The sequence below is a fragment of the Miniopterus schreibersii genome (assembly GCF_964146895.1).
Source record: "Miniopterus schreibersii genome assembly, chromosome: 7".
NCBI classification, from domain to species: Eukaryota; Metazoa; Chordata; class Mammalia; order Chiroptera; family Miniopteridae; genus Miniopterus; species Miniopterus schreibersii.
The window spans coordinates 58,565,686-58,589,877 of record NC_138108.1 but is presented as its reverse complement, the minus strand read 5'-3'; the positions used below and the strand labels follow the sequence as shown (position 1 = coordinate 58,589,877).

At 34.5% G+C, this 24,192-nt stretch overlaps 1 protein-coding gene across 2 annotated transcripts in view; it reads left to right on the top strand.

Annotated features, from left to right (window-relative positions):
- The window catches only part of EPC2 (enhancer of polycomb homolog 2), a 98,385-nt gene that overhangs the window by 54,148 nt on the left and 20,045 nt on the right, over positions 1 to 24,192 (top strand). For both annotated transcript variants that reach the window (XM_081142293.1, XM_081142292.1), the window contains exons 3-7: positions 8,242 to 8,387; positions 14,900 to 15,106; positions 19,131 to 19,279; positions 20,072 to 20,204; positions 22,405 to 22,596. In XM_081142293.1, the coding sequence (XP_080998419.1) occupies positions 8,242 to 8,387; positions 14,900 to 15,106; positions 19,131 to 19,279; positions 20,072 to 20,204; positions 22,405 to 22,596 (827 nt within the window). The remainder of the gene's footprint in view (positions 1 to 8,241; positions 8,388 to 14,899; positions 15,107 to 19,130; positions 19,280 to 20,071; positions 20,205 to 22,404; positions 22,597 to 24,192) is intronic.

Here is a 24,192-nt window from a genome sequence, read left to right as displayed (position 1 = left end):
CAGGGCAGATGCTTGGGTTGTGGGCTTGATCCTTGGCAGGAGGCATGCAGGAGGCAGCCAATCAGTGACTCTCTCATCATTGATATTTCTGTCTCTCTCTCCCCCTCTCCCTTCCCCTCTCTGAAATCAATAAAAATATGTATGTAAAATAAATAAATAAATAGTCAAACAGATCAAAGAAGCAACAAAGTTCTGCTTAAAACTTAAAACTTTGAAATAAACGATTGACCCTCATGGAAACATTTTTTGCAGGGTAAAGTGTTTTAAACAGGTATTTTTTATTGTAAGGTTGGTGATCATTCACATAACTAAAGCAAAAAAGGTGGAATTAGTGTAAGGATTATTAATGCCTGTAAACTGGAATTGGAATTCTTTTACTTTTTTCCTCCTAGTTTCTGTTATTTCATAGCTTTGCTGGTCATGGACCATATTGTAAATGGTATCTTTTCACCTCTTTGCTCTCATCAACAGTCTCCTGTCTCTTTTTTGAAAAGTTTTAAAAATTACATGCTTTTTAAGTCAAAGTGACACATATGTCATTAGGCTTAGTTGAAAAAAATTGTGTGTTTTTTTCTTTTTTCTAAAAAGGACAATCTTTCCCATTCTAAGAGGCAACTAACTGCAAATCCTTTGTTTCTTTTATTATTTATCTTCATATTTCTAAATAGTAGGCTTATGGAACTATCTTTTTAAACTTTTAAAAAATATATTATCTTTTGACTTCTGTCTATTAAAGTTTACTTCTCTCCTCAGCACACTTTTTCCATGTCCCATATTTTGGCTATAGTTACATTATTAAATCATTATCAAATGTATACAATATTATCATTCTGTAAATACTAACAGCTGAAACATCATCATTCTGCAAATATTAACAGTTTAACAATGATTACATGTCCTTTCTTGTTTAGGTTTTTATTTTCAAAGGAGACCACTTTCTTATCTTTATATCTGCCTCCTCTTTGATTAAGTCACCACAAATTCTCCCACAGAAGCGTATAACTCTCTTAATATGTTCAAACAGTCAGATAATCTGTCAGTTTTATTTCTCCCGTGGACATTTTTTCCCCCTGGAACCACTCATTTTGCTGCTGTATTCTGGACTGGTTGCTTTTAGGCTAACTGCTTGGTAATCACCATCATCTTGGGAATTTCTTTGCTTCTCTCATGTGTTTATTTCCCCATTTCCTGGATTCCATGTCTTCTTCCTTTGGGATTTACTCCATTCTAATGGAGCACGCTTTCTGGTGGCCTTCTAAGAAAGGGTGAGTGGAAGGTAAATTTTTTTGAGGCTGTGAATGTCTGAAATTATCTTTATTCTAGCCTTATACTTTATTGATAGTTTAGCTGGGTGGAAAGTTTTAGGTTGAAAACCTTTATTCTTTGTAATTTTGAAAATTGGTTGTGCTGCTGTGTTCTAACTTTTGGTGTTGCTATTGAGAAATCTGCTGTTCTTTATTTTTTGCTATTATAGTTTTAAATTTTAATTTTTTGATGTCTTAGTGTTTCTTTTATATAGATAATATCCTGTTTCCGTTCTTATTTCATGGATGCAATACTATCTCTGTGAGGATTTTTTTTCTTCCCCTTACATTGTCTTTGTTTCCTGAGTTTCTTTATCTTTTTTTTTTTTTCATGTTTGTTTTGCTGTCTTTTCTCAAGTATTTGGATTACTTAACTGTCTATATTTGAGTAAGGTCATTTATCTAATTGGCCAGTTTTTCCAAAAAATAATTCAGTCTCATTCCTGGGTGGCTGACTGTTTCTGTTTTTATAGCTGAGTTGAGGAATGGGAATGGGGTAGTAGGATGGCAGTGGTGGAAGAGTTCATGGTTCAACCTGTAGACTTTCATTAATTTTCTTTGGTATGGAGCCTATACCTCCTTCAGCATGCTTTGTACTCCAGAGTTCACTGGCTCTCTGGATTAACTTTTACAGATTAAGCCTTCAGTCTTCTACCATTTGTGAGGAAAACTAGCTGTCTAGGTACACTGGATGAAGGAAAGGTCTAATTGTCATATAAAGATATTTATCCAGTCTTCTGTTTTCAGAAGTTGTCCTACCGTCTCCTTTAGAGAGTAACTGTTAATTTCAGCTCCCTGTAAGTCTTTAGATGTAGAGGAGTTTTCCTGCTTCTGTGTCCTCTCCTCGCCATTTTATATTTCAGTATTCTCTTGTCTGCTAATCCATGTGGAATTTTCCTGTGTGTGTGTTTGTGTTTTTGTCTTTGGTTAATCGTTACCCGAGGATATTTTTTTTGCATTGATTTTTAGAAACAGTGGAAGGGAGGGAGAAAGCGGGGGGGAGGGGGAGAAAAACATCGATGTGAGAGCAACACGTCGGGTTGCCTCCCACACAGGCTGGGATCGAACCTGCAACCCAGGTGCATGCCCTTGACCAAGAATCGAACTGGCGACCCTTCGGTGTGTGGGCCTACGCCCTAACCACTGAGGAACATGGGCCAGGGCTCCATGTGTTTTATAGGTCTGAAGTTTGATTGATAATTTTTACCTTCTCATGTCCATCATCTCAGGATAAATGACAATTGGGAGAAAAAATTGCTTTGCTTTTGGATTTCAAGACAAATATGTGTTCATTCTGGCTTATTTAATCAGAAACTGTCTATATGGTAACATTTCTTTTAGAGGAAATCTGGCCCAGATGTTTAAACCTTGAAGCATTTCATAGGTCACTGATCACCTATGGCTTGGCTGTTTGAGGGTCAATTACTTATCCCTGTGGAACGGAATATCGCATGGTATCAAACATGACATAAGAGGGTCCAGAAAGGTAGACACAGTGATTAACATCTGTAAATACAGAGATAGTTTTATGTAAAGAGTTCTAAACTAACAGAATTAAGGTAGGGAAATTATCTGTATTTTGTTTTGTTTTTACAAAGCCTTGAATGTAAAGCATTGGCTTTGCTGACATTCAGTGTCTTAAGAGAGTGCTTATGCTACATACACTGTTGCATCCTAGCTATGTAAATCATCAGAGACAAGAGCATGAGTGAAATAAACTTTGGGTGCTGAGTATGATGGAGACCACAGTACAGAGCTAGGATGTTCTGGAGTTAAAAACCCCCATAAGCCATTTATAAAGTAAATTTTGTAGCCTATAATGTTGGGGCTTAGGAGAGCAGTAACATTTCTTTCTCCTTTTACTTTGGAACAAATGGAGAAACAGGCATAGACACACAAAATTTTAGCTTTATTACTAATGAAAATGGTGTTGGAATGCAAGACATAGTTATATGGCCTTAACAGACAACCTAATTAATGTTTAATCCTTGATTTAGACAAACTTACCTCACCACTAGCTGGTCGCTGACAGAGCAGGTCTCATACAGGACAGCATCAGCCCCGTAGTAGAGGGTCGACTAGAATGCAGCTTCTCCAAGGAAAGGAAGAACCGTGAGAGGTTATGTACTTGAAGTTTGAGCTGGTGAGGTTCTCTTCCCAGTTCACTGGTCAGTTTAAGTCGCTCCTTCCTGGCTGAAGAGGGCGTGAAAGGGAGGGTGGGGAGAAGCTGAAAGTCTTCTTCCTGCCCTTTTCCCTCCTGGAGATTTGAATGGAAATACTAATTCATAATAATACGGCATCATGGGCAGTAACTGGTCAGTCATTATATGCCACATTGAATTGCTTGACACTCATTTGCCATGGCTGGTAAACACCTTTTAATCTGAAAACTTCTTGACGTTTTTTAGCTCTGGAAAATTTTCTTATATTTTTTCTTCTCCTGGATTCTGTCTATTTTTATTCCATTAGATAGCTATGCCTGTTAGATACTTGCATATGAATACAGGGTGGGGCAAAAGTAGGTTTACAGTTGTGAGTACCCAAAAGTTTATTTTTGTATTATTATTTATTTTTTATTTTTTCATGCAAACAACTGTAAACTTACTTTTGCCCCACCCAGTACATCCAAATAAAAGGCAATCTAAGGGACTTTGAAAGGTTCTTTTAACTAGAGGTAATATTTCTTTACCAGCTAATTTTAGACCAACTCTGTTCTAATATTCTCTAAGTCTAATGTATTCAAACAGCAGGTTATTACTTACTTCCTTACCTACATAGGAGCAGTTGCTCCCCCTGCCAGAAAGCGGCCAAATTTCCCTGAACAGTGGTGACCACCCTATGAATCTTTCTGATCTACTTTCCTTCCCACTTCCTTTTTCCTTCTCATAGTGATCATATACACTCTCTAGTTCCCTCTCTAGTTCCCTCACTTTTCTTTTTTAATTGTTTATTGCTCAATTAACTTCACCACAGGACGTCTTCTACACATACACACAGATACATGCCCTTATTGTCCTTACCCTTGTTCATACATGAATTCTGTTGATAACTACATCAAGAAATTTTCAACCTTTTACCTGCCTCCTTCCTCTCTATTTTTTTTTTTGGGGGGGTGGGCAGGGAATAGGGATTGTTTTACTTGTTTTGTTGGGTTGACTGGCTTGTGAAACTAACTCAGTATTTGTAAGATTTCTTTTTTAACAGGAAAAAGCTTTCTGGGTTTCAAAAAGTGAGGTATTAAAAAACAGAGAATATGTTCTGCTTGTAGTTTAAAAGAATCGCTTATATTATATTTAAGAAATGTGATTTTTAATTCTCACCTGAGGATATGTTTTTAAAAAAATTGACTTTAGAGGAGAGGAGGGGAAAGAGAGACAGAGAGAGAGAGAGAGAGAGAGAGAGAGAGAGAGAGCGCCTCCCATATGTGCCCCGACCAGAGTTCAAACCCACAACCTTTTGGTGTACAGATGACACTCCAACCAACTGAACCACACTTTTTAAAGAATTTGTTTTGTTTTTGTTTTTGTTTTGTTGTTTGTTTTTTTGTCTTGTAGAGGAGATAATACAATATGTGGTAAAGAAGCGGTACAGATGAAACCATATAGGTGTTTGGAAGCAACAGAATACCCGAGTCTGTAATCAAATTCTTGTATAGTTTTTGAATGACATTAGAAATGGTAGCATCAGAAAACTTACAGTGCTAGTGCAAGTCTTTGCCCTGGTTCTGATTTAACATATTGTAAGACCTGTCAATTCTCACTATTTATTTTTCTAACTATTTCCCAGCTTTTCTTGTCCCTTCCCCTGCCTCAGAAGCTAGGGCACTGCCTTTTGTAAGAATAGAATAAGAACATAGAACCAGAGATGACAGGTGGAGGAACAAGAGGTGAGTAAGATTGGTAGGTGTGTAAAAGATGGCCGTGCAAAATTTGCATATATAGCTGTGACCTTGAACTTTCGAAAACTTGTGTTTAACTTAGAAATTCAGTATACTGGCTTAACTCTACTCAACATTTTTAAAAACCCATCTTCCTCTAAAATGTCTTCTAATCATGATCAGATTTCCTGATTTTTATTATTTGTTAGTCTGTGCACTAACGGCAAATCATTGACTGTCTCTGTGAATTTACAAATACAACATCACTTTATAGATAGAAGAGTAATTTTTAGTGATCTGCATAGTTTAGGGGTCCACATCATCTGTCATTGAATTTGATGCAGGTTGAATTGTTTTAAAAGCATACTTGTGAATTATTATTAATCATATAATAAAAACATAACAAGATAAGGAAGAAAATTTTATTTTCAGGACTATTTTATAATAATCTGTGTCATTATTTCATGAATAGCCATAACTTCTCTGATTTATTAACTTTGTTTTGTACTATGTGATACAAGTTAAATACAATAAAATTTTTACAGATTTTAGAATGTACAGCTCATTTGGAGGTAAAATATTACCAGCCAGTTAAGAGTGGTTGTGATAATTTAGTGTGTATAAAGTACTTTGAACACTGCCAGGCCCATATTAAGTGCTATATAAGGTTATAAGTGTTAGCTAACATTTATTTTTATTTTGTTGTTTTTATATAGTGCACCCTTTTTATTAAACAATTAACCACAGTTCAGATATGATCTGTTATTTTTGCCTTCAAATATTTTTATGTCCATCAGTACTATCTGTTGGGGGCTGATTTTACTAAAATTATATAAATATACACATCTGTTCCTGTTCCTGTGTTATAAACTAACTTTAAGAATGCCGTGCTGAATCTGAGAATGCCAGGCCATTCCACACAGTATGAATATGGGATATTCATTTATACAGTGATACATAGATTGTCTTTGAATAGACAGCCTGTTGGTGATTGGTATCTCCTTCATTGCCTAGTGCTAAATCTTGACATGTGATTTCAACACATACTTTGTGACACTTTAGTTTTTTTTCTTTCTTTGTATTTTAAAAATTAATGCATATACATGCTTAAAATCCTTTAGTTTTAAATCTTAAAATGCTTTACACTTAAAATAAAGAGGACAGTGTGAAAGGAACAAAGAGAAATTCTCTCCACTATCCTTGAACTTATACTTAAAATTCCACTCCTAGAAGTGGAGAACTATTGCCAGTATCCTTTTAAAATGGTCTGTGCAGCCATGGCCAGTGTGGCTCAGTTGGTTGGAGCATCATCCCATACACCGAAAAGTTGCATGTTCGATTCCCAGTCAGGGTACGTACCTAGATTGCTGGTTCAGTCCCCCATTGGGGCACATACAGAAGGCAACCAATTGATGTTCTCTCTCACATCAGTGTTTCTCTCCCTTCTCTCTAAAATAAGCATATCCTTGGGCAAGGATTAAAAATAATAATGATAAAATATTCTGTGCATTTATAAGATTATACACAGACATACACACTCACACACTCCTCACTCTTAAAAACATAGCTTAGTACACTATATACAGTATTCTGTACCTTAGCTTTTTTTTCAATATTTTTATTGATTTTTAGAGAGAGAGGAAGGAAAAATGAGAGAAAAGGGAAACATCGATGTGAGAGCAGAACACCAGTCAGGTGCTTCCTGCATGCACAACCTGGGCATGTGCCCTGACTGGGAATCGAACCAGCAACCTCTTGGTTCATGGGATGACGCTCAACCAACTGAGCCACACCGACCAGGGCTGTACCTTAACTCTTTTTACTTAATGTTTGTGAAGATTGGTTTCATTTCATATAAGAACACATACATAATTGTCATTCATTCTCAGGGCTTCAATTTATGTATAAGCTATCATTCATTTCTCTAGCCCATTACTTGTTTTATATTTTTTAGTTCTTACAGTGTTACATCTAAAACTCTTTTTCTATGTCTTTATCTCTGTGTAAGTTTATCGGGTAAATTTCTACAGATAGAAACTAAATACTTAATAGGAGTTTATAATTTCCTTATCATAGTGTTTGAGAAGGCCTCCCCCCCCCCCATAAATTTCAAAGTAGTTTATCATCAAGTTTTAGATTTTAGTCTGTCGCATGAGTAAAACATACTATTGTTAATTGTATTTGCACTTATTTAGTCAGGTTTATGATTTCTGAGCTTGTACCTGCCCATACATTTTCTCCTTGCATTTTCTTCTAATATTTTTATGTGTTTTATTTTCCACTATAAAATTTTGATGAATATATCATTTATTGGTATGTGGAATGCAGTAGGAATCAAACTTAATTTTTTTTTTAAGATAACTACTCTATCATTTGTCATGACAGCATCTCCTCCCCCCTTTTTTATTTTATTTTTTTTTTAATATATTTTCATTGATTTCAGAGAGAGGAAGGGAGAGGCAGAGATAAATAGAAACATCAATGATAAGAGAGTCATCAATTGGCTGCCTCCTGCATGCCCCCTGCTGGGAACTGAGCCCACAACCTGGTCATGTACCCTGACCTGGAATCAAACCTCCATCTCCTGATTCATAGGGCAACACTCAACTGCTGAGCCACACTGGCTGGGCTCTCACCTCTTTTTTAAATAATCAGTTTTATCCTTAATGATTTTAAATGCTATTTCCATTATATTTTGTATTTGAGTTTATTTCTGGATTCTTAATTTTGTTTCATAGCTTCTCATTATGCTACCAAATTGTCATGTTGATAAATATGCATCATTTTTAATAATTGCTACTCTATATTTTAGCATAAATTTGTGAGCCTTTGTTTTTAAAAGAAATTTTTGTTATTGCTTTTATTAAACTTTATATATGAATTTTAAAACTTTTTTTCCCCATTTTTCCTTTTGTCTCTGAAGCTAATTTTTAGATGTCTGCTCATGAGCTCCTCTTTGGTCAATGCCATATAGTTTAAGAATATTCTGTGGTCAAATGTAAACACTGTATGTATCTATGTTTTCTCCTCAGTTTGAAAACTTTTCCTTTTCTTTCCTAGCCTTTAATCTAGACAACGAGCAACCAGATTATGATATGGATTCAGAGGATGAGACCTTATTAAATAGACTTAACAGAAAGATGGAAATTAAGCCTTTGCAATTTGAAATTATGATTGACAGACTTGAAAAAGCCAGTTCTAATCAGGTATTGTACATTGTAAAAATGTCTTTTGTCTTACAATTAACCCAATTAGTAGCTTTGTTTTACATTTTCTTTAGACTTAAGTATATTGCATATTACTGTCTTTTGAATTTCTTTTCCTGACATCCTAGAATTTCTATTTACAGTATTTCTTAAACTGAATACTTAAGCATAATTTCTTTCAATGAGCACTGTTCTGACTTTTTTATTGTTTGGATATAAAATAATACTAGTTACAATATTATAATATCATCTTGATTCTTTTCATAGGGCTGTCTTTTTGGTGCTTCAGTAACTAAATTTGCTTGGTTGGGTCTCTAATACATCTCATACCAAATCTTGCTTAGTTGCTCAGATTTATATTAAGGTACTATTATCATTTTAAATGTATTTTAGTTTTACTTATTTATACAGTACTAAATTTTAAGAGAACAAAAAATTATTCACAAAGTAATAAAGAATTTTCCTTAGACAATTTTTATTTGGTATAAAGAATTTAAAATGGCATGTCTTTCTTGACAGCAATTAGGCAGCATATACCAGGTATAAAATGTTTATACCTTTTGATTTAGTAATCCTACCTCTAGGAATTATTCTCCAGAATAATAGTTAGTGGCCTAGCCGGTTTTGCTCAGTGGTTAAGAGTGTTGGCCTGAGGACTGAAGGGTCTCCAGTTCAATTCCTGCCAAGGGCACGTACCTCTGTTGCAGGCTCGATCCCTGGCCCTGGTCAGGAAGCCTATAGGAGGCAACCAATCGATGTGTCTCTCTCACATCAATGTTTCTCTCTCTTCCACTCTCTCTGAAAGGCAATGGAAAAAATATCCTCAGGTGAGGATTAAAAAATATAGTAATAATTAGTGAAAATGTCAAAGATTTTTAAACAGTGATGTTCAGAATAATTTATAGGTTGTCTTTATGGTGGAATATCATACAGCCATTCAAAGTCATGAGTTTGAATGATACCTGATGCCACAGGAAATTGTTCGTTTTATATTAGATTTCAAAAACAGCATTCAGAGTTATTTAAGTGGAAAACTCTTATTTAAATCCTTTACATTTATACCTGTGCATAGAATAAAAAAAACAAGAAAGTCCAATAAAATGCCAACAATGGTTATATTTAAGTGATGAAATTATTGGTGATTTTTATGTTTTTTATTCTATTTTTCTGTTTTCCAATTTTACTATGATTGTGTGTTGATATTGTAATTAGATTTTAAAAATAAACTTTTAAAATAATTGATATGTCTGTGTGATGTATTAATAACTAATTGTTATTAATGTAGTAAAAGTTACAGATATAAACTTTTTAAAATAGACTGTTAAAACTTTTCATTAGTTTATTCATGCAGACATTAATTTTCTCACCTCCTAACTTAAGTCCTTTGAATTCCTGAGGCATTATCAGCTATTCAGAACATTTCTAAAAATTTTTGCATTGTAAAGTGACTTGGCTGCATACTTAGCATTTCTACCAATCCACCCCCCATTTTTAATGAAAAGTAAAATTTAGTGTACCATCCAAAGAAGTATATTGAAAGCTGAATTTTGTAAAAATTCAACTTAATTGACTTTTTGAGAAAATGCCTTATTTTTTTTAATTGGAAATTTGTTTTAATTATCAAATTGATATTCATTTTGATAATTGTGAGTAGTTAATGCTCACAATTTTTCTAGGATTTTGATCACTGGCATCAGATATAGTTTCAGTTTTTCTTTATATACAAATTTTCCTAGCAATCTTAGGCTCAATCAGTCTTTCGGTATTCTACTGTTTTCCATGATTGCTCAGAAATTGCTCAAGGTGGCCGAAATTATATCATCAGAAGCCTTGACCTCTCTGTTCTTTAATATGCTTTCCTTCATTTGGTCAGTAATATTTATTTAGTGCTCAGGTGAGCAGGAGAGGTGACAGAAGTTCTCACCTTGTGGAGCTCATTTTCTAAGTAAGGACAGGATACAACAGAAAGCATGTAAACAATACAAATGAACTATACACATGTAATCAGCATTATCATATTTTAATTCTTTTTGCTCAGTGACAAGGTTCTAGGCCCTAAAGTAACTGGCTAGGCTTAGAGCATGACACCATGCATCTGCTTTCAGTGGTGCGGATGAAGGTGGAGGTTTTGTCATAGGATTAAAGATACCAAAAGGCTGTTCTCATTCCAAGTCTCTTATCTGTGGATTCATGGATTTCTTTATTTTTCCATACGGGGGGCTGGCTAGCATAGTATCAGATTCAAGGGTAAGGAATCAGGTTTGTGGTTAAACCAATTCTTATTAGGTTAGCAGAGAAAGGCATAAAAGATAGACTTGGGCAAAGCTATTGCCCCCATCATTCTGTGGAGATTACTGTATGAAGTCATTATTGAAAACTCATGTAGCTAAACGCTGTGATTGTTTTCAGTCCCTTTCCTTTGTTTAATTTGAGCTCTCCTTATTTCTTGACTGTCATCATCTTTAGTCTTTAGAATATAAATCATTCCTTCTGTTTTTTCTTATTATTTTCCACGACTATTCCTTCTAATTTTCATTTGTCAGTTTCTTTTTATTCAACTCCTGCAAACATTAGGATTTCTTGAAATTCTGTTTTTGGTATTCTTAGCCTATGTATTTTGGGGTGAAATCACCTCAACAAGCATTTTTGTGGGTGTAACAATGCATATACTTTTAGCCTGACCTCTTTCAAGCTCCAGGATTTTCTTTTTTCTCTGTTCATGCTGCCTGTTGGTATCTCCACCTAGATGTTCCACAGACCTCTCAACTTTAAACTTTCCAAAACTTCACTTACTCTCAATTCTAGATGACTTTGTGCTATATTCCTTCTCTCTCCGGTGACTCACAGAACGCAGAATCATGTATTTTTTTATTCCTTTCCTTTAGTCCCTAAGTTTCTAACTCAGACTCTTCCTTGTGTATCTGCATATTCCTTGAATATTCATCTTCAGTTGTCTCTTCTCTCATTTCTTTTCTCTGCCCAAAAATGTGCCAAGGGTCCATGCATTTGACCCTGTCTTTCTTAATAAAGTACAACCTTTTGTCTTTCTTTTGTCTATCACCATTAAATTTTCAAAAGATTAGCCACCACAGTCCATTTCAGTTTATAGAAATTGCATAAGGTCCACCAGTGCACGGCCTTCTACTGGTCATCAGGAGCCTCTTTCCAGCCCTTATTGTATTGGATGCTGTTGACCTCCACATTTCCTGATTCCTGTTCTATCTCCTCTTTCATTGCTCCTCTGTATCTTATTTGTTGCTATTTTCTTCAGTATCTGCCCTCTGAATTTATTCTTGTATCTCAGGCTACTCCTACAGGTCCTCTTAGGTAGTGTTCTTGTGACAGTTTCCTATATTTTACTGCACTAACACTTAGTTCCAGAGTTCTTACATTGTTCTCTTATTGTTTAATTCGTATTTGTGTTACTTTACCTTTTTTTGCCATAGTGTAAGTTTCTTTAGGTTGTGGATTTATCTTAAAGTTTTTTTACTTATCTTCCTCACAACCTGTAATACAATGAGGGGCTGATAGTAATTGATGATTAACTACTTATTGCTTAATTGACTATTTTAGATATTTATAAAACTAACGTTTACATGTAACATTAATTTGTATGTTTAAAATATATTTATTGAAGTTGCTAGATCATACATTTTGTATATAAACAAACTAAATGATCCTTGTCTTCATGGAGCTAATAACAGTCTAGAAGAAAAGGCCATATAGTAGAATAATTTTTATTTTATTTATTTTTTGTTAGTCCTCACCCGAGAATATTTTTTCCATTGATTTTTCTTGGGGGGGGTGGGGGACATCGATGTGAGAGAGACACAGCCATATTGATTGATTGCCCCGCACACGCTCCCTGACCAGGGCAGGGATCGGGCCTGCAACTGAGGTACATGCCTTGGACTGGAAATCTAACCCACAACCCTTCAGACTGCAGGCTGGTGCTCTAACCACTGAGGCAAACGGGCCGGCGTGATAGTGGAATAATTTTTAATCTCCCCATCCCCAACCCTCCAAAATAAGTAAATCAAACAGCTCAGAGCTGTTTTGGGAATATTAAATTTACCCCAGATTTTTTGCCAGTTAAATTCTGTTTTCTGCTACTTTCTAGTATACAAAGTGCTAAATGGCAGAATTTTTCTGAAGTTCAAAAGTAGTAGAATTCTGATTTGTGGGGTTTTAATCATGCGACATAATTTGGGACTACTTTATCTGCAAATAGTTCTTGCTCACTCAAACTGATGCTGTCATCATGATAATGGTGATACAGTGATACTAATTGCCTTAGAATAGCTACAGATAATTTTTACAGAATGATTAAAGCCAAGATTATTCAGTAAAATAAAAATGTGCTGTATAACAACATAAAAACAGCAGTCAACTAAGAAAATACAGTTAACACTAGAAAGAAATGTCAGGATGTTTAGCTATAAATTGTGTGTTGAATTCTTATCACCTGAGATTCAAAGAGGGTACTTAACAACCAGGCAGAAGGATATTTCTAGAGGAGCAAGAAGCACCAGAGAAGGAAATTTGAGGCAGTGTTTTAATCCCCTAATGCCTCCTGCAACAGGAAAATAAGCAGTGTTATTTTGATAGTATTGTTATATAAGAAACTCACTACTGCTCTGCTGGTTGATGGAAAGAATCCGACCCTTCTCCTCACTCTCAGATTAGATTAAGTTTTTTTATTTAATGAGTAGTGAATGTTGTAAAATTTTATCAGAAGCAGGATGACCAAACAGCTCAAGCACGTGCAGCATAGTCACAGCATTGTTTCCCATGGGCCCCGGAGCACATGAGAGCCGCTAGAGATGCTGTGGTGCTCTCAGCATGAGGTGGGATTTTACTAGATCCACAAAGCTTGATTCTTACTCTGCCACTGTCCTTGTAGACTTTGTGGGCATACATCACCTTTCCAGAGAACTTCAGCTAACTGTAGGAAAGTGTCCATTTAAAGTTGATGTTTGGCAATATTTACTCTCTTGGTTTGGTCTCATGTTCTAGGATCTGGCCCTCCACTTCAAAGACCAAATTTCTCAGTCTCTCAGATGCAATGACTCCACTGAGACATTGAATAAACCAAAGAATGACCACTTAAATTTTTAATGCACTAAATATAATTATTATGTGGACTAGAATACTTGAGTTTACATCATCAATGTATTCTCTTCCTGTGGTCAAATTATTGTGGCAGCCAAATTATATTAAAAAACAATTAATGAGCCCTAGTAATCACCATCATAGGACTGGAAGTCCCATGAAGTTATACTAGTATAAGTCAGATCATACCAGAAATTTATTTGGTAGGTCATGCCTGTTTTTGATGACTTCATAAAACAAACAGAACAGTTCATATGTTGATCTTATAATTTGAGTGAGAAATTTTTTCTCTTCATTTCCAAGTTTTAGGGATACATTTCTTAGGCGCTATGTCAGCCTGTTTTGAAATTAATCTCTAAAATGATAAAAGTAAAAAAAAAAATTGAGATAACATCATTTCAATGAGGCTTTCTAGCCCTAAAACTCCTCCATGATCTTTTTCTAAAGTTCACTGTAAATGGATATGTGTAACCCCAAATCCGTTCTACTAAAGTTGATTGGCCTATCTGATTTTCATAAGAAAGCAAGGAAACAGATGTAACCAAGCATATTTTTACAAACATTATTTTAAGATATGTCCACATTGTACTGGCTGCATTGATAAAGGAGTAGATCTCTGAGACACCGATGTCAGAGCTCTTAGAGGAACCATCCTAGGACACTGTCATCATAAAGTCATTAGCAGCATGAGTGTTGAGAACAATGATTCTCTAGTATATAACCAGCTGGGATAGAGAAATTGCATAGTGTTCAAACTTCTAGAAACTTGCTGTGTCCTTTTACAATTTCAAAACAGGCATTATATATTTAGTTGCACTATGTTAGAGCATATAGGGTGTAGCAAAAGTAGGTTTACAGTTGTGAGTACTCAAAACAGTTTGTTCTTGTGTTATTACTTACTAATTATGTTATTTTCCATATGAACAATTGTAACCTACTTTGCCCCACCCTGTGCTTATCTTTTACTTTGGAGAGTGAGAAAAAGAAACATTTTCTAGTTTCTGTTGGTAAATAAATACACAGAAAGAAGTTAGGAGACTATTGAAAACTAGTAGATCCTCAAATGTGTAGAATCATAGAATATTAGTTGTCTTCTAGTTCAAGTCTTACCTAAGTCATAAATATATTGTAGTCTTCCCAACTATCATTCATCCAGGCTTCTTAGTATTTTAAGAGATGGTACCTGCTACCTCTCCGCACAAAATATAAATTTTCATGTAAATCTTATTAATAAATTCTTTGTTCGATTGACTTGAATTGTGTTTTTTGCCATCATGATATCTGATCATAATTTTTAAACAGACCACGTTTTTTACCATAGGCATAGTTTAACTTCTTTGATTTGTCTTTTTCAAACATTGTAGTTGATATGTTTTTGTTTTGTTTTGTTTTTTATTTAGCTTGTAACACTTCAAGAAGCAAAACTGCTGCTAAACGAAGATGATTACCTTATTAAAGCGGTATATGACTACTGGGTGAGAAAACGTAAAAACTGCAGGGGGCCGTCCCTTATTCCTCAGATAAAGCAAGAGAAAAGAGATGGCTCTACTAACAATGACCCTTATGTTGCCTTTCGGAGGAGAACAGAGAAAATGCAAACTCGAAAGGTAATGTGCAAATTAGATTTAATTGAATATACCTTAATAGTATTTAAGACAAGTATTTTTTCTGCTAATGACTTAAATAATTTTTAATACTTTGAAAATAAAGGGGCGTTAATGATATTGTTGAACTTTATGTTAGAAATCCCGCTCTTCAGTAGCTTCTATTGACCAGTTGTGTAAATTTTTATCTAATTCTATGCCCCTTGTAAGTCTAATGATCACACCATTTAGGACTTGCAGTTGAAGTGGTATGAGAAATTATATGCCTTTATGTACCTTGGAAGTTTTGATTCCTTCAGCAAACTGTACAGTCTGTACATACACTTTCTTTGGGAAGCTTAAGAACTTACAGTTCCTTTGAAACCGTATTCTAATCCTTGCAGATGAAAATGGATTGTACTGCCTCTAGCTACTGTAGGGTCATGGGAAGTAGCGAAAGGTTCATTTTCAAGCCTGTTCTGCCAACAGTCAGACGTAACACAGGAATCTTTTTCTCCTTTTAAGAGTTGTCAGTTGTGTCAGATTTCAAATCGATAAACTTGTCCCCATCTGGCTTTCAGAAGCTGTGTGTGTCAGATTTTTAAGTAAGAGATACGGGTCTCATGCTGTGGAATGATAGGGTACACAGGAAAGCATTATTTCAGAGGGGTATTCACTGCCTTCCATTTCTCATGATTAACAGTAAGCTCCACACATGCTAACACATTCTCTAACATTGTAAAATATTAAGAACATATTCATGTAAAAACCATAAGGAATGATAATTGGAAGCAAAGCGTTTTCTGTGGATTCCTTTTTCTCCTAACATTGAAAGCTTGTCTTTATCAGCTGTTAATATAACAGCTGGGAAGCATAACAGGTGCCAGGGATAGTATATTTTAGGAGAAACTCTCCTACTGGTTAAGAGTTTATATAACTCTTTCTTGGATTTCCCAAGTGTAGATGACATTCCCTAACCTGGGCTGAGTTTTCAACTTGGTGTTTTAGTTCTTCGCTAAGGGAATATAAGATATTTTATGAAGATTTAGTTCCTTAGAAAAGACTAGAGTAAGATAAGTTTGTAAATACTGTAAAACTTTATAAATACAGATTATTGGGCATGAGGAAGGGAAGGTTTACCTGAATCATTGAAAAATTTGAACTGCCAGTTGCTTTTTAAAAGGAATGTAATTAATTTAGATATATTGCAAAACAGACTTTTAGCAATGTCTTGAGGGAAAAGTATATAATTCGTCGACTTTTAGTGAGTACTTGAAATTAGAAGTATTTATTGACATATAAACAATATTCTAAATGTTTAAATGTGTTTTATTCTTAAATAGGTTAAATTACTCTTCTCGAATCAGTGCATATTGAGAGTTGCTAGTAACAGGTTCCTGTGTTGGGGCACTTCACCATTGTGTAATGAATAGTCCAGCTTGCTTCTGACCCCTTCTCTTACCTGTTGTTTTCATCATCCTTTGAAGAGTCTTTTTATTCCTCTCTATTTTCACTTGTGGGACCAAAGACCATTCCGCTTCATGCACGCTGTTGCTGGTTAGAAATGTTTGTTTCAAAATGAGAAAGTTGGGAAAGCAGTCAACTATGAATACCACCCTCCCCCCCCCAGTTGTTTAGGAGGTGGGCAAACATTGGGATGTGCAGAAATGTATACAGCTACCAAAGATTCTCTACTTCCTTCTCTGTTTCCACAGAATTAAAAACAGTTGTGTAGATGGTGCAAAGGCTAAAGTAAGAGACGTCTGAAATACTTGCTTGGGAGTCAAGAATTTAATCTTAATTCACCAAACTAATATTTAATTTGGGAGTGCTGAAGTGCTTTAGGCCGTTCTTAAATGAGATAGTCGTTAAGACACCAGTAAGCCTAACTGCACCTATTGGGAAGTTGTGAATCAGCATATACGTTTAACCCCAGAGATGTGACTGTTAGCATTTGTGCCTTCTCTTCTCCCTCCCTGTGGCCCAGAAGAAGCTAGACAAACAGGAGGGGAAATTCTCATGGTAGTGGTTGTCAGTCTGGCTGCATATAACAGTCACCTGTGAATTATCCTTGGTTATAAAAAGATCTATAGTGCCCGGCCAGGCGTGGCTCAGCAGTTGAGCGTCGACCTAGGATCCAGGCGATTGGGGTTCGATTCCCAGTCAGGGCACATGCCCAGGTTGTGGGCTCGATCAATGACTCTCTCATCATTGATGTTTCTATCTCTCTCTCTCCCTCTCCTTTCCTCTCTCTGAAATCAATAAAGATATATTTTTTTAAAAATTTAAAAAAAAAAAAGATCTATAGTTAATTCTAAGGTGCAGCAGTTTGAGAACGATTTCCCTAGGGGTTTGGCAGTAGATCAGAACGATATGTTACTGGAATAGGAAGAAAGGAATTGGCCTTGAGCAGAGACACTCGTCTTAAGGGAATGAGTGGGTTTGAATACAGGGAGTAGGGCCATCTTAAAAGCATATGGTAAAGGTGTCATTATGAACTCATGGATTTTAATATATTGATATGATTAGAATAAATACAACTCTGTGCATGCGTATATGTGTACGTATATCACATATGTATTTCGTAACTGTTCTCTGAGAGGGTCTAGAAGCAATGACTCAGTAGCAGTGGACATGCTTAGCATGTAGATGGTGATTTTAAATACTGTTTTCCATAAAAAGGAACCAGGGCTCCTTAGAAAAATGGTTGAGTCCAGATTTGGGGCTGGGAAAGTATAAAGATAAGCTTGGAACATTCTGCTATGCCAGGAAGTAAGAATGTGATTGAAGGTTGAAATGTGTTGGAGCCATGTCAGAAGGCCTCAGGAGCCAGCTTGAAGAAGGGGGGCTCCACTGAACAGATCTGGGGAAGTTTAATTGTCAAAATAAGGGGAATGGATACCCATAGAGTATAAGTAATCCATGAAACCATGCTGATGTAAAGGGAGGGAGGGAGGAATGAATGAATGAATGAATGAATGAATGAATGAATGAATGGATGATTGATACACAAACAGATAGGTAAGAGAAAGGTACACTTTTCATTATAATAGAATTCCAACTTATAAATGTCAGCAGAATGATGGAATTTGAAAATCACCATTTGGCAACCACCACAGTAATAATGTTTCAGGCAAAAGTTAGAATCAGTGGATATAAAACTAGTGGGGGGAGATTTGATGAAAAACAAGATACAAAGTTCCTACAGCATACGTTCTAATTAAAAAAGGAAAAATAGTAATTTCACTAGAGAAACCTGGCAGACATCATCTTAATCAAGTCATCAAGCACTAATGGGACAAATAGGTATCATTTCACTTGTGATATGGTAAGGGACGGATAGAATACTACTTCTGTGATAGTCCTATTGAAAATACGTAACCCAAATTTAATTGTGGAAAAACATCAAAGAAACCCAAATTGAGGGGACATTCTGTGAAAATAAATGGCCTCTACTCTTCAAAAATACCAAGGTCATGATCACCATAGAAAACCAGGAGATTAAAGAGATGTGACAACTAAATGTAATTTTAATCCTGAATCAGATCTTAGACAGAAAAAAGAATTTATTACATTTTAATGAATTTTAATAATAAAAATTACTGTTGTCCCACTTAATGCCCTTTGTAGCAACAGTTAAATAAATACATAAAAATATATGTAACAATTATATTTGTTACTGTAAAGGACATTAGTAGGACGGTTGGTTAAATATGAGGACATTAGTAGGACAGTTGGTTAAATATGAGTTAAATCTATAAATTAGATAATAGGAATATATCATGTTAATTTCCTGATTGTGATAATTACTGTGGTTATATAATAGAATATTGTCTTTAAACATGTTTAGGGATAAAGGGGCATTATATCTTACATTTTTCTCAAAAAATCTTTAAAACAGTACTGTTAATAATTTATGTATGTGTTTATATACATATGTGTGTATATGTCTTATTAGTTCATTTGTGCTACTGGAACAAAAATACCATAGACTGATTGGCTGTGTGACTTAAACAATAAACATTTACTTGTCATTTTTTTTCAATAGAATCGTAAGAATGATGAAGCCTCTTATGAAAAGATGTTGAAACTAAGACGAGAGTTTAGTAGAGCCATAACAATTTTGGAAATGATTAAGAGAAGAGAGAAAACAAAACGAGAATTACTGCACTTAACCTTAGAAGTTGTGGAAAAAAGGTAACATTGCTATAGTTACATGCTAGTGGCAGCTTTCATCAAATCATAGGCAATATATAACCAGATGAGAGATTTTTTTGTTGTTAAATTTAAAACAATTGGAATTGATTCTCTAACAAAATCTACATTTTGGGGGAAGAATTGTGGTTACTAGTTGTTTGTTTTTAAGCAGATTGTTATAATTTGGAGTGCAAATTTGGGGATATTTTTGTGTGTAGTATAAATCCTCTAATACACCTGATTTTTTTTTTTTTTTTCAGAATCATTGAAGAATTGTATTTCGAAAAAACATTTAGAGATCATTTTGTCCAAATCTCTGTATTAAAGTTTCTGTTAAACAAAATTTGAGGGAAATTAATATTTAATTTATTTTATTTTCTGATTAGGTAGAAAACATTTTTTTGTTTAGATGCATTTTGAAAATGTGTTCTCTAATGTATTAGTCATTTTTCTGCATAATTAGATTATACCTAAACCTAACAGAATTTTGTGTGATTCCTGCAGTTAGCATTCTAAACATCATTTCCCAGTGCTTCAAAATATAAAATATATGAGAAATTCGTCTTCTGGGTACCTTAGAGATTTTTTGCTTTGAGGGGGCGGCTTTGTTTAGTTTTATTTACTAATTCCCAATTATGAATTTCTTTACTCATGCAGATTTTCTCTTTTAAGAATAATCTTATTAATTGTTGGCTCTGTTTGATTAGTTGTATTCCAATTTATTGAGGTATCACTGGTTTTCTTTATTTTTAAACTGTGCAACATTTTTTTATATTCTCTTACCTTTTCAAGATATCATTTGGGAGACTATGGTGGTGAAATCCTTAATGAAGTGAAAATCAATAGATCAGAAAAAGAGTTATATGCCACTCCAGCAACTCTTCATAATGGAAATCATCACAAAGTCCAAGAATGTAAAACTAAGGTGAATATCCTCTGGAGAGAAGCATGTATGGTAATATTAATGTCAGTCATTGGTTTCTGCAGTTTTCTTAGTATAGTTTGGTTAAAAAAGAGAGTAATTAACATGTATTTAGTTCTTACCATTTGCTAACACTTTGCTGGGAATTTTACTTACATAAGACTTACTAATCCTTACAACAACCCTCTGAGATAGATTTTACTTCTGTGTGATTTCTAGATCAAATATCTAATGAGTGGCAAATTCAAGGTTTGAGTCCAGGTCCAATACCAAGGACCATGTGCTTTCCACTGTGCAAGCTGCTTGCGTAAATGATGAAGCTTAGTTATTACCACTAGCCCTAGCAAATCCTGCATCATCCTTACTGGCAGGCGTCAAAATCTAAAACTGAGGCGTCCTCCACTGACACTATTGAAAGTTACTCTTGTCGTCATCATTGCCAGAACCAGCAATTATCAATTGCTATCTACCCTTAGTGATTTGAAAAAATCCTCTAACTTCTAGATTACAGTGTCTTCCTAATAATGAGTCAGAGTGATTACTTTAGTCTTAGACTAAAGAATTATATTTATTCAGTATTCACTTGGCACATTAATTAAAGTGTTCAGTTATATTTATTCAGTGTTCACTTGGTTCATTAATTAATGTATTCAGTAGATACACAAAAATTAATAAGACCATTAATTTTTGGAGCTTAGATTTAAATAAGAAACGGGTATTAACTGAAGCATTAGACAATAGAGCTTTACTGTGTAGCAAGATTTAAAAGTGACTTAGGGTGTTTGTGGAAAATTCATCTTTTAAAAATGTACACAATCCTCATTTTTCATGGGTTCATTCTTAAAGGTCAGGGAAGAATGTGGCGCAGGAGAACTCCTTTACTCAACTCACGTCAGTTCAAACCACCAAAGTTCTTTCTTATTAATCACAGGCATCGAGCCCACATACCTGATTCCCTTTAAATCACACTTGCCTCTATAGCCAAAATGTTATCAATGCAATAAATGTCATTTTTAAAGTTATTTTTTAAATCCACTTTATAAATCAGTGCTTTTCCTAGGTATGTGATTGGCAGGCAAAGAATATGAAAATCTCAACCCAAAATTACTAACAGAATCAGTCTTTGTTATATATTGATTCTTTAGATCATCTCTAAGACTAAACACTCAGCCTATTTAAATCCTATTTTTAGATACATGGTTACATCCATTGTTGCTCTACCCTGTTACACATAGTTAATTGTATGTACTTTGTCACATGTCCCACCTTAAAAAGAAGTTGGGGGTTTTCTTTTTGGTGTTGTAACTATACCCTTTGTATGAAACAGTTTATATCTCACTAAGTAATTGGGCATTTAAACAACATTTTCATTGTGTGTACCATTTTGACCGTAAAGTAATTTTAACAAAAATCTGGGCTACATGGGAAAATGGACAACTTTCTAAATATTTTTACACTTTTCATATTGCTTGTACTTTGGTGCTTAGAACAGTCATTTTCAGACTTTTTAAAGTGGTAGGTCCCTTTTATTAAAAGGAGTGCCAGTATGTTAAAACAGAAACAGAGCTGCTCTGTTGAAGAGAGGTGGGGGCTGGAAACCCACCCCCTCAGCCCAGTCTTTTGGCCAGATGGCCTCTGAAGTACCAACACAAAACTCTGGGGAACTTGAGAACAGTCTGATTATTGTTCAGTGGAGGCAGTAATTACATATTCTAAAAAGTGACTTTTTCTTCAAGTTAATAAGCTTTCCCCCCCCCTCAAAAAAATCGACAGTTTTTAAAAATTGAAATTAGACTAGAAATGAATTCACAATCTAATTCAAGTTATTTCTAAAATAAAAATAGTAATAAATTTTCGTCATTAGTACAGTAGATTTAAATAAAATTAAAATTGAACTTAAATACTTTTTAAATGCTGGATTGCATAATTACAGAGCAGTTTTTTAAAATCACTAACACCTTAGTTTAAGCATTAATAACAATATGTAAAGCAAATTTAAGTACCATAATTATTTTTTATCATAACTTACAGAAAGTAAAACATTTTTAAATTTATGATCACAATAACTTTTGCATAATAAAAACAGTAAATAAAATCACCTCCTGGGTAAAAATGTATGTTTTTCAAAGAGCAGTATAGTTTATCATGATTTCTAAAATGATTTTCATTTCTTCCTTTGGGGGAAAAATCGTCATGTAAACAGCACCCTCATCATTTGTCTTTGAAAGAAGAGGCTTCTGATGTGGTTCGTCAAAAGAAGAAGTACCCAAAGAAGCCTAAAGCAGAGGCTTTGATAACATCTCAGCAACCCACTCCTGAGACATTGCCTGTGATCAATAAGAGTGACATTAAGCAATATGACTTTCACAGCTCAGATGAAGATGAATTTCCACAGGTGCTTGTTTTAAAACTATTTTAAAAACATTTCCTTCTAGACTCTTATATTGCTATATTTTAAAACGTAATTGACATCTTAGAGTTTTAATTCTTGCTTTCTTCACCTAATGGTATAGCATACGCATTTTCCATATTATTTATAAAGCCACTGAAATGGTTTTTATTTCTTGTTATTTTTCATCAGTAGGATAGAATTTATTGGGTTATGGAGAATTTGGGTGGTTTTCAGTTTTCCCTTTTATAAAAATGAGCATCTCTATCTTTTCCCTCTATTTAAAATCGATTATAAGAAATGGAATTACTGAACCAAAGATTATCAGTATTTTAAGACATTTAATATGTAACTGTAAATATTCACGAACAATAACTCTCTTTTTACCATATCCTACCAGCATTGTATTTTACAACTTTCAAGGTTAATTTTGCTAATTTGTTTGGCAGTAACTATTTTATTAGAATATTTAGAAGAACTCGTTCAAGTTTTAACTTGTGAAGATAATTCTTTGGTTTATACTGCAACAGTTTTATAGAAAAATGTTTACAATTAAAATCTTAATTTTACTTTCGTGTTACTTCTAAAACAAGACCTTTATTTTGTATATTAAAGGATCAGTTAAACAGTTGTTTAGCACCTGGTCTAGCAATATCCTTTTTTTCTCCTTTTCTGTATGGTATAGGCAACCTAAAGAGAATATAGTAACAAACAGCTTTATCGTATTTTAACATTGTGACCTACTTGCTTTAAAATAATTTTTTTTTAAATCACCATCATAGATATATTTGGAAGCAAGACTGCTTACAAAACCCTTTATTGTAACTATTTAAAAATCTAGAGTTTACATAAAATGTGTACTTTGGCTAGATTATATTTTATACTCTTTTGTTACTGATTTAGTTTTTTACTCCAGATAATATTTTAGCATTCATATGCATTGTGACCAATGCACAAAGATGTGTGTAATGTAGTATGCTCTTGAAAAGCACTTAATGAAGTAATTCATTACTTTTGTCAGAGGATCATCCAGTTAGACTTAGGCAGGGCTTTGAATAGCTATGAAGCATTAATTAAATAACCACATTGAAAGAGTGAGGGAAATAGTGTCCTAAGTAATAGTAGTTTTTGAGTTAGAACATGTAGGGTTCTAGGCAGAGAAAACAGTGTATTAGAGGGAACTGCTAGCAATTTGGCATTGCTGGAGCATAAAGCACAAAAGGGAGGAAAGGTGAGCAGGATGGTGCCTGGGGTACTACCCAGATAGCAGATGGCCTCCGTCTACATTGTACATATTGGGAAATTATCACCACATGAAAATTGTGTTTTGAAACTTTTAGGTTCCTCTGAGCCCTTGTACTAGGTCTTTTAACAACCCTCATTAATTTTTACAATGGTATCGCTATATTGCTAAAGTAAGTATTTACCTATAGTCGGACATCATTCAGTGAGGCAACTATTTAGAATGTAGTAGCTCTTACAGAATCAGGATTTCACTGGTAAAAAACATCAATAAAATAATCTCATGCTACTGCTTTGTTTAATAAACAAGGAAAAAGGAAGCCTTAAGAGAACAAACATTTTAACCAGTCTTACCCACTG